The following is an 11,828-nucleotide window of genomic DNA, read 5'->3' on the forward strand; positions in this document are numbered from 1 at the left end:
ACAACGACACAATGACCAACAACGATCGAAATGCAACATACGGCGATGACGACAACAACGACAACGACGACCAATGAAACCACGACTACATGACAAACACGACGAAAACTGACAAACAACGACGATGACGACATGGGATGATGACACACCGACGATGACAATGACATACACGACGATGTCACACTGACAACGACTATGAACACGACGACAACCGTCGACAACGATGATGACTACCCTTCGGTGACAGCGGGGCGCGTGCGAAGACCACGTAACCAGTGACGCTGTACTGTATGACTGCTGCCATGAAGCTCTGCGTAAGCTGCACGTGCCAATCTCCTCACCGCCGCCGCGCGCTGCCATGCTCGGCGCGCTGCTTGCTGCTGCTGCAGGGCGTCCGCTAGGTCGCGACGCAGCCGCAGCGTCGCGCCGTCCGTTCCCGTCGCAGCGCGCCCGCGGCTCCCCCGCCGCTGCAGCCCGGGGTAGCTTTAGCACTCCACCTTGAACTCTGACGTGACGCTGTAAGAGATTGGCTGAGCGATGCGCTGATGCCGATGAAAGGTGCAGTAAGTGGCGCAGTGAAGAACGGAGATGAGAGTCCGGGTGAGAGAGACGACAGAGATAGAGGTCGGTAGAGCAGAGACGGGAGATGAGAGGTCCGGTAGAGAGAAGAGAGAGATGAGAGAGAGGGAGAGAGAGAGAGAGAGAGAGAGAGAGAGAGAGATAGAGACGAGAGAGAGAGAGAGAGAGAGAAGAGGGAGCGGAGGAGAGTGTGAAGAGATGGTGAGAGAGAGAGAGGGAGAGAGTGAAGCGATGGTGAGAGAAGTGAGAGAGGGAGAGAGTGTGAAGAGATGGTGGAATGAGAGGAGAGCGTTGTGAAGAGAGGTGTAGAGAAGAGGCGAGAGCGTGTGAAGAGATGATGATGAGAGAGGGAGAGGTCGCGCGTGAAGAGATGGTGAGAGAGTAGGGAGAGAGTGGAAGAGATGTGTGAGAGAGAGAGAGAGAGAAGAGAGTGAGAGAGAGGGAGAGAGTGCAGAAGAGATGGTGAGAGAGAGGGAGATGAGTGTGAGAGATGGTGAGGAGAGGAGAGCGTGCAGAGAGATGGTTGGAGAGAAGGAGAGAGTGTGAGAGTGATTATACGTGAGAGAGAGGCGAGAGATGGTGAGAGAGAGAGACTAGAGCAGAGAGGGAGTGTGACGATGATGGTGAGAGAGAAGGAGAGGTGTGAAGAGATGGCTGAGAGAGAGGGGCAGAGATGGTGAGAGAGAGTTGTGACGCGGTGGTGGAGCGACGTGCGAGAGGGAAAAAAGGAGACTTCCAAGGGAGATGGGGCTGTTGATAAGATGGTAGATTTTTCGTATTAGAAGTTACGCGTTAATGCAGTAATATTATTGCCACGTTACAAGTTTAAAATTACCTATTCAAAGGTGCAAGCGGTGATGAACTGACATTTAGACATTCTTTCCGTATTTCTAATAACGTACGTCGAACGCTGACCCTTCCCTTCCCATCGTTACTAGATTCTACCCTTTTGACACGTTGCATAACACTCAGCGCCTCTTAACGCGCATGGGAGCGAACTGCGCGAGCGCGCGACGCGACAATGCGTACTGAATTCGAGTTCGTCGCTCGACGCTTCTGAAGGTTCGCTGCTGTGGATCGCCGTGGCCAACGAGTTAGGCATCTTGTGTTGTCTGCGCTTGCGTTTCTCCAGGCGGGGTTGAACGTCGTGGCGTCGCCGCAGGAAGTGTACGGACGCGAAGACTGCTTCAACAGCCGCCAGCCTCATCAGCTATAATCACGAGGACGACAACAACGCGCAGCGCGTGGGTCAGAGGTCAGATCATGCGACATGCAATCACGTGTACTGTAACATTATAGTAATATTTACTAATAATAATAATAATGATAATAATAATAATATGTTCCTGGTGTAAAACTATATTTTTATTATCTGAGTGATTATCATTGTAATAGTATTAGCATTTATTTTTGCACAAATATATATAATATGAAATGCCATTATGCTATTAAATTTGTTAGCACTTGTTATATTTTTTCCATTTCTTTTTTTTTTTCCATTCAGCTTATTCTTTCATACTATGTAAACAGAGTAGTGCCAGGAAAGACTTCTATTCGCACGTAATTCTCCGTCTCTCCTGAGTTGGAAATAACCGCGATCCCTCTTTCACACATTGTCGCCTAAATCGCCGACGGCTACCCAGCTCATACTTTTTACAACAATAGAATTCAGTTCCTTTCAAATATAGTGCTGCAGCACTCTGTTAGCAGAGCATCGATTATTCGAAGTCCTATCACCGTGGCTGTTGGCTAGAGCACTGATAGCTGTGACATCACGTTTTCGTCATGCGCGCGGCTGGGTGTACTCACCGTTATGCTACGTGGGCTGTGGATGTTCGCTGCTGCATGCGCTACATGTTTCCCATACGCGTAACCTCTCCAGTTCTGCACACCCGCGAAACAGCAGATGAGTCGCGCGACCGAGATCGCAGTCGAAAGGAGATTTAATTCCGGTAATTAATTAATGAGGCTAATTATTAATTATTAATAATTAATTAATTAGGCTAATTATTAATAATTAATTAATGAGGCTCGTTACGCTATCAAACCCCAGACAACAGGTGTAGTAAAACGTGAGTGCCATTGGGTTTCATGCATGCGATGGCATGCATAGGGTGGCGCCACTTACCAGCTTGACTCCGCGCGCACTCCAGCAGCTGCATGCCGTGCGCGCGACCGGATCGTTTGCGTTGGCGTGTCGTACTCACAGTGCTGCAGCGGACGCGAGGTGCCTGTCCATCAACATCTCGTTCAAAGCTTGGCACGAGAAAACAAGTCGTTACCGCGGCAAGCGGCGGTTGACAGCTGACAGTCCGTTACCGTGTACCGTGCCACACCGATTACACGTGCGATATACTAATTATATCGATTAAAACATTATATAGTCTATATATAGTCTAAAGTCTATATATAGTCTAAAGTCAAATATATAGATAAATTTCAATATATGTATCTATATATATATATATATACATATATAGATAGGTGGTAGCATGGCTACCATACCATGGCCAATAGTAGATACCATGGCTTGGTGATATGGCAACAGCCATTGCCGACTCAGTAACATGGCGGGTACTGGTAGCGGGTCCTGAAGGTGCCGCTGCGCACGCTGGTATGTGGCGCCCTCGTGAGGGAGTCTCGCTGCGGCGGCGGCGACAGGCGTTGATGAGAGCGTCCAGGTTACTCGACGCCGGACATGTACGGGTTGACCCTCCCCCCCGCCTCCCGCGACCCCCGCCTTCCTCTCCTCCTCGTCACGCCCCTCCCGCGGCTGCCCCAGCCAGTCCGTGGTCCTGCTGAGCCCGACGTGGTGCGTAGAGTCCCATCTTTTCTGTGCGCGAGGGAGTGAGGAGGTGGCAGCGCGCGCGCTGCCAGACGTCAGGCGAGTAAGCTGCTTCTCCAGCTTCGAGACGAGGTCCGCCGACCAGTTGTACGTGTACAGAGTCAGCTGTAACGACATGATGTAATATGTGACAGCGTGATGTAATGTGTGGCAGCCTGACGTAAATGTGTTGATAGCATGATGTAAGTGTGTAGCCGATGTAATGTGTGTGCATGATGTATGCTCAGCAGATGATGAACGTGTAATAGCATGATGTGAATGTTGATAGCATGATGGGAATGTTGTGGCAGACCTGCACGGAAATGTTATTGATTAGCATGATGTAATGCATGACATCATGATGTAATGTGTGATAGAAATGATGTAAATGTGTGATAGCATGATGTAATGTGTGATAGCATGATGTAATGCATGACATCATGATGTAATGTGTGATTAGCAAGCGATGTATGCATGACATCATGATGTAATGTGTGATTAGACATGATGTAATGTTGTAGCAGTGATGCAATGCACGGCAGCATGATGTAATAGTTGTGATAGATGATGTAATGCCGGCAGCATGATGTAAGTGTGGACAACATTATGCTAATGCCACGGCGCATGATGTTAATGTGTGATAGCACAAGTAACATGTACAGCACGATGTAACATTACACAGGCATTAACGTAACGTGTGAGTAGCCACGATTACATACAACAAGCCGCAGTGTGCCACCATGCGATGTAACCGCTGTAACAACACTGATGTAAACGCACCACAGCATGATGTACGCACGACAGCATGATGTAACTGTTGCCACATGATGTAACGACGCCTAACAACATGATGTACGAGCGTAACAACTGATGTAACGCCGACAGCATGAGGTAATCTCTTCACCTGCTTGATCGCGCACGTCAGTTCACCAACATGATGTATGACGCTGTACAACATTATGTAACGCACGACCGCATGCATGTAATCCTCACCTGCTTGTCCCGCCACCGTCAGGATGAGCAGCGCTGTCTGCGGCACGATCAAGCAACTCGCGCCGTTGTTGCTGCGATGCTGTCGGACAGCGACGATGATGCGATGACGCGGTCTGCGGCTCTGCTGCTGTTGTTGTCTTTGGCTGTCAGCTAGGGCGGGGGTTTGTAGCGGCGCGTAGCAGTTGTACGGCTTTCTGGGCTGGGAACGACAACACAGATGTTGAGGTAGTGATCGGGAGCGCAGAACACTCTGCAGTCTACAGCGTCGAGATGTTACGTCTCGGTATGAGGTTGTTTCACGTGTTTACATGTAACATACTATAGGACGGTGAATAGAATAGTAGCTCTATTATTATTTCCCTCTAATATACTCATATACTCAATTACTTCAATATTTAAATTTTTATGATGTTAAATGTGACTATGTGTTGATGTGTTAAATGTGTTATGGTTTGTTATGTGTTATTGTGTTAAATGTGTATGTGTTTATGGTTTATGTGTAATGTGTTATTGTGTTACAATGTCTTATGTGTTATGTGTTATGTGTTATGTGTTTATGCTGTTAAATGTGTTTCATGTGTTACTGTGTTATGTGTTATGTGTTACGTGTTAAATGTGTTATGTGTTATGTGTTATGTGTTATGTGTTAATGTGTTATGTGTATGTGTTAAATGGGTTATGTGTTATGTGCTTATGTGTTACGTGTTAAATGTGTTATGTGTTATGTGTTAATGTGTTACGGGTTAAATGTGTTTATTGTGTTATGTGTTATGTGTACGTGTTAAATGTTGTTATGTGTTATGTGTTAATGTGTTATGTGTTATGTGTTAAAATTGTGTTATGTGTACGTGTTTATGGTTACGTATCATGTGTTACATGTTACATGCTTTACATTTCTTTAGCTGTTAGTATTAAGATATTTACTTAACGTTACATGTTTATGCTTTGCATGTTACATGTTTCATGTGTTACTGCTTACATGTTTATGTGTTAGCATGTTTACATGTTCATGTGTTACATGTTACATGTTCATGTGTTACATGTTACATGTTCATGTGTTACATGCTTACATGATTTCATGTGTTACATGTTACGTTGACATTTCTCGCAGACGCGTACTTTTCGGGTTAGCTTAGCGCGCATCTCGAACGTGTCGTCTCCCTGTATGAGCGCGAGGCACCCCGCCCGCCTTGCTTCGTGTCCCGACCATCACATGTAGTTATCCGTCGGCTGACTTACGGCGGCGCGTCCTGATTGCAGCCACAAATCCTGCCGTGCTCCAGTAGACTAGAACCAGAGAGAGAGAGCAGGAGAGAGAGGCTGGGGAGGGAGATAGAGAGAGAGAGAGAGAGAGAGGAGAGAGAGGGAGGAGGGAGAGGGAGAGAGGAGAGAGAGAGAGAGGAGAGAGAGCGAGAGGAGGCGAGAGGAGAGAGAGAGAGAGAGAGAGAGAGAGAGAGAGAGAGAGAGAGCAGAGAGAGATGGAGAGAGAGAGGCCGTGATGAAGAGAGGGGAGGAGGGGAGGAGGCGAGAGAGAGAGAGAGGAGAGGGCAAGAGGGGCGGGAGAGAGAGGGAGTGCAACTCATCGGGGGAAGAAAGAGACTGAGATGAGCGACGGAGAGAGGAGAGGAGAAGAGAGGAGAGCAGAGAGGGAAGAGAAAGAGAGCAGATGAGAGAGAGCAGACGTGAGTTTAAGCCTAGAATGCAACCGACAGATGCTTGAGTTTAGCCACTGATTTGGCCATTGAGTTGGAGTGCATCCATTGTTACATGTTCGGATACTGGAGACAAAATCGCACTCAGCCACGCTATCAAACGTCATCATTCTCAAACAACAATATTTCACCGACGAAACGGATATCGATGCAATTATCAAAGAATCAATCGAATTTTTCCTCATTTTTCCATTTTTATCGTTACGGCGAGAAGCCAATTTCACGTTTACATCGCCATCGCGGACTTTTTCGCTCACCATTAAATTTTTTCGTTCTCTCAAATTAATTATAATGTTGTTCTTCCCGTTGACAGCTGCTGTCTGCAGGCTTTACCAGCACAGGCTGTGGCGGCGGGAAGGGCACGTAGGTGCGGGCCGCTCTTCCACCGCGTCCGCGGCGCGGCGGCGGACGGCGGGGCCGCCTGGCATCTCACGCGAACACTTTGGCCGAGTCGGAAGACTTGACGGGGGGGGACCCGGGCTTGCCGGTTTCCTGGGGGCGGAACAAAAACTCCGCAGCCACAGCTCTACGGCGTGCTGCGTTGGAGAGCCGTGACGGCGTGACGACGCCGACGGCCACCTCTACACACACCGCGCCCCCCCCCCCCCCCCCCCCCCCCCCCCCCCCCTCCGTGGGGAGAGCGCTAAATGTCATTACACACACGCGTGGGGGGAGGTACGTACATACATGCTATAATGTGCTGTTGTCTATTATATATATATACAATATATTATTTATGTATATAATTTACTATACTGATACTGGATACACTTAATACGTATGCCACACAGAGTAAACCATGCTTCCAGACATCTCGCGTTAGCTATTCGCTACATACAGAAACTGATCTACAGCGAAACGTATCGCTTATGTGAACGCTATCCACAGTGTAAATTAATGTATATAGTTCTGAATAAGTGTTAAATACATTCTACCTTGTTCCACCCAGTAATCAAGCCACTTTGGCCGCCACCTTGTGGACTCGACCTAATGACTATGCCTCCTGTCGCCGGACTCGTAGCGTGCTGCCTCTGGTGGACGACGCTTGCTTCCTCTGCCATACTCGACGTTAATTTCAGCGCTGCAGCGGTTTTTGGATGCAGTATGAAGAGTCAGAAATATACATTACGAGTAGTGGAGTTAGGGAATCACGTCACATCACGAAGCATTGTAAACTATTTTCACGGGACATCGATCAATTTAGATTGCCTAGCGAAGACAAAACCGTTAACCGCACGATAGTCTACGTGTGTATTCGTAATGCAGCAGAGAATGAGTGTTTAGTACTGGTGAGCAAGCAAGCACTATTCGGGGTTATTTACGTACATGCAGTGCGTACAATAGTTTTAGAACAAATTTGGTTAAAGCATTAAGAAGCATTCCTGACACACACGATGCCGCTGCCACATGCGTAAAGGGAAGCCAAACCTGCAACTATGTGTGCAGACAGAGCTAAATAATTCTCAATTGCTTCGTCGGATCTCAGCGATAAAATCCATGCCAAACGTACAGCCAACCTCGTGATACACCTCAGTGAGAGGACACCTCTATAAGGACACATTTGGGGGTTCTCGAAAGTAGCAGTTATACAGTCAACCAACTCTTATAGAAGAAACCTGCTATAGAAGAACACCTGTTCTATAAGGACACCTTTGTTCTCCTATGAACGCTTGACATACATGTTTGACTGTATATGCGAATAAATCTGTGGCTTGCATGCAATCGCGTTAATGAGTGACGTATGGGTTCAAGGCTACCTTTACGCGTCCTGCATTGCCCTACGCATGCGGCTACGTATGTTAGATTTACCCCCTGTAAGCTAATAGCGTGTTAAATGCATTTCTGGAGGTTGCCACGCTCTCTCACAGCACATCTCATCTCACTATGATGTAAATACACTGCACGATCTAGGCTATACAAATCACCATCATCAAATCAATCAATCAAATCAGGCGTGTATGGACTGTTAGCGCGACGTAGTTACACCATTAATTAGCGGCGACAAAGTGCGCACCGAGGGTGCTGCAAGGACACTTCAGACTGTTGCAAGGACACCACCAAGCTGCTCTTGCCCCCTCCCTGTCCCAGTTATCCTACCCTCTCCTAATCCAACCATGTCATTCCTCCCGTCACATTTCCTGCCACCCTAACCCCTCCCACCTCCCAACCAGCCCCCTACCCCATCCCAACCAGCCCCTAACCCTCCACCTCCCACAGCACCCTACCCCTTCCCCCTCCCAACCAGCACCCTTAAGCCCTCCCCTCCCCAACAGCACCCTAACCTCCTCCCCTCCCCAAATTCTCTCTTTTTCCTCCTCCTCCGGGTTTACCCTACCCCGCCGGTGGCGGCGTTGATTGTGAGCAGAGATTTGGGAGGGGGAGGGAGGTTAGGCGTGGCTGCCGGTTGGGGAGGGGAGGGGGTAGGGGGCTGGTTGGAGGAGGTGGGAGTCGGTAGGCGTTGGCTGGTTGGCGATGGGTGAGAGGGGTCCCGTTGGGTGGCTTGGTTAGGTTAGGTAAGGCAATGTAAAGTTAAGTAAAGTAAGTAAAATAAGGTAAAGTAAAGTAAAGTAAAGTAAAATAAGGTAAAGTAAAGTAAAGTAAATTAAGTAAAGTCAAGTAAAGTAAAGTAAATTAAGTAAGGTAAAGTAAAGGATGTGTGTTTGTGCATCTCACCTTGCTGTCCGGACGCCGGCGGACGGTTGTAGAGAAACACGTCTCCCTCCGTGAACGGCGTCACACTTCTCTCTCCTCTATCCTCCGCCGTCACGTTCTCCTTAAAGGCGACATAACGATGCAACGTTAACTCACAAGCGAACGATTGTTATCGAGAAGTGGACAGTTGTGGATAATTCTTACAAGTTACGTAGACGTGACGTGGCTCTTACACTATGTTTTTAATGAAATTTACATATTTATAACATCAAACCAGTATACAATGATTACTACAGGGAAATGACAAGTGTCACCTATAGATAGATGTCTGTTCTGTCACACATACATAATGTGACATCTAACACAGGTTTGACTCCTATAAAAATTTGAAATAAATTAAAAATTATACATTTATATTAAATAACATAATTTTATTATACATTTACACCAAATATAATTTATATATTTAATTTATATATTTGTTTACATATTCATTAATCTACGTAATTATTTACGTAAGACCCGCCGTGCCGTGTCAGCGTAAATACCTGGAAGTGGTGTTCGGGTCGGTTGTCGACATATTTGGGCGTGTGTAGGAACTGCATGAGGTTCTGGCGCAGGTAGTGTGACACGGCCTGCAGGTAGGGTATGGCGTGTGTGAGCAGCGTGAACTGTATCACGCAGCTAGGCGGCTCCCCAGGCTTCTGTATGAACTGCAACATACAACACAACACGACGATGAACGAGTGTATGAATAAAATAAATAAAAACATAAATAAACAAATAAATAAATAAAATAGCAATGCATTGGGTTGCACAAAGACATCATACAAATATTTAAATTAATTAATTAATTAATTAATAAAACAGCTAACGCATAGGGTCGCATAATGACATACAAATATTTCAAAAAATTAATAAATTAATAAATTAATAACCGACAAACTAACGACGTGAACTATCGGCGGTACCTGCACATCCTCGGGCGTGAGCTTGTGCATCGGGTTTCGTGAGAACATGACGGTGACCATGTCTAGTACGGCCTCGTCCAGCCGGTTCTGCAGCACCTGCACCAGCTCCTCCCTGATCTCCGGCCCCGGATCCGCCACCCCGTGAACGCACAGCGCCACGCAGTCGTCCGGCAGACTAGACTTAGACGGGCGCCCGCACAACGACCACGACTCCTGGTGGGAGGGAGGAGCGGCAGTCAATTGTCGATGTTGCCGCGGTTACGTGAAGCGCAGATGTGTGTGATGGGGGGGGGGGTGTCACCTAGTTATTTTCTATTGGATCTCCAAGAATCTAACTCGGACATGTCTAGTAATATATCTATACTAATAACTATAATTCTGGACTAATTTAGATTAATTATAGAGTGATGCCATGAACCAAAGTATGCTAGTAGTATATTGGTTCATGCTATTAGTCCCTGTGCTAGAGGTCCTAAAAACCACACGACTGGAATTTGTTCTGCAATGAAACCTCACTAAGCACCGCTTACTCATGAAACGTGTAATTATACATAAAATGTCAGACTACGTCAGACAAAACGTCACATAGATTACGACTCGTCACGCGATGATTGCTGGGTTCGCTACCACGGCAACCATCCATCCTTACCTCATCATCAGCATCCCGCTTCTGCAGACTCAGCTGAGAGGAGCATCTCGACTCTGCTAACAGGAAAAGAAAAAAATCTACATTAAAGAAAGATTTGTTATCATGGTTGGATGACATGATTTGACTGTGGATTCATTAATTTTTGCATTAATTTTTTTAAATTGAATTCATTTTTATGATTAAATTGTGATTAATAATCCCACGTTTATCGGTTGTGATTTCGTCTCCGTATTATTTATGTATATATGATGAGGATAAGTGGCTTGGTACTTGCCGAGATAGTTGCTGTACTCCTCACTGTTGCGCGTTCCATCGTCTGCGCCGAACATATGGCTCTGAGAAACATCGTCAAGCCTGCAACGTGTACATGTAATAATATATAATGCCATCGTATGATATATCGTACGTATCGTATAATATGACATAAGTGATAAGACATAATTAAGAACCTGTTTTAGCCTAAAATTTGAAACAGGTTCTTATTTAATAAAATTCAGTTAACACTAAATCAACTATATCAAAAAATAAATAAGATAACCTAGAATATCATTTGTATTTGTCTAGATTCAGGTTGCAGTCATTTAGACATAATTTATATGCATATTTTATATAAACAATAGACGGTAGCAATTCTACCAGCAACAAGCACCTTTTTTCTTACGAAAATAAGAGCCTATTTAAGAACCTAAAAGCCTAATTTCCAAGTAAACACCAATTATATAAGAACCTTTTTAGGCTAACTTAGACAAATCAAGGATATACACAACACATTGTGTTATATCCTTGCCTGGAAAAATGCAGGTTCTTATACGCGGTTTCCTACTGTATTATACAATGTATCACCCACCGTACATTAAGCATAGTAGGTCATTTTTTTCGAAATGACCCCCAATGGATTTTTTAAGCTTATTCGATAGCCCCAGTTACGAGAAACAGAGATCCGTTTACAGAATATGTATGGTACATGTAGAAAGCATATAATAACATTGTACAATGTCTATGTATAAGTCATAACACATGTATAGAATTTATTTTTTTAAAGGGATCGTTTACTCTAGGTTCTAGGGTTATTTTCAGTTAATTTAGGTTAAAGGTACGCTACATAAAAAGTTTCATGGTTCAATCACCACTAGAAATATTATAAAAAAATGTTTTAAAACTAACGACTACAGTTTGATTGCAACGACGGTGGCGCCACTCAAAGCGCACGATCTGATAAGTTGCGCAAAACAACTTTTCAGCCAAGGGCTACAGACCGAGGGTGTTTCTTATTTATAAATTAAAAAAGCAAAAGGATTGTAATATCTTATAAACGACATATAGTTTTAGTTATATTATGGATAAATTTGTCCTAAAATGAACATCGTTCGGTTAAATAGCATTTAGGTATAAATATAATTGCACTTTTGTTATTAGCCCTCGGTTTGTAACGTGCAAAATAAATTGGC

The 11,828-nt window shown here is 45.4% G+C and overlaps 1 protein-coding gene across 1 annotated transcript in view; it reads right to left on the minus strand.

Moving 5' to 3' along the window:
- The window catches only part of LOC106809786 (protein SZT2-like), a 15,545-nt gene extending 4,814 nt beyond the window's left edge, over positions 1-10,731 (minus strand). The window contains exons 1-5 of the mRNA XM_014812990.1: positions 10,655-10,731; positions 10,381-10,433; positions 9,732-9,944; positions 9,309-9,473; positions 8,782-8,881 (exon numbers count right to left, since the gene is read on the minus strand). Of these exons, the coding sequence (XP_014668476.1) occupies positions 8,782-8,881; positions 9,309-9,473; positions 9,732-9,944; positions 10,381-10,433; positions 10,655-10,709 (586 nt within the window). The 5' untranslated portion in view covers positions 10,710-10,731. The remainder of the gene's footprint in view (positions 1-8,781; positions 8,882-9,308; positions 9,474-9,731; positions 9,945-10,380; positions 10,434-10,654) is intronic.
- Positions 10,732-11,828: the final 1,097 nt, after the last annotated feature.

This window comes from Priapulus caudatus, unplaced genomic scaffold, assembly GCF_000485595.1.
Source record: "Priapulus caudatus unplaced genomic scaffold, Priapulus_caudatus-5.0.1 Scaffold384, whole genome shotgun sequence".
In the NCBI taxonomy this organism is placed as follows: domain Eukaryota; kingdom Metazoa; phylum Priapulida; class Priapulimorpha; order Priapulimorphida; family Priapulidae; genus Priapulus; species Priapulus caudatus.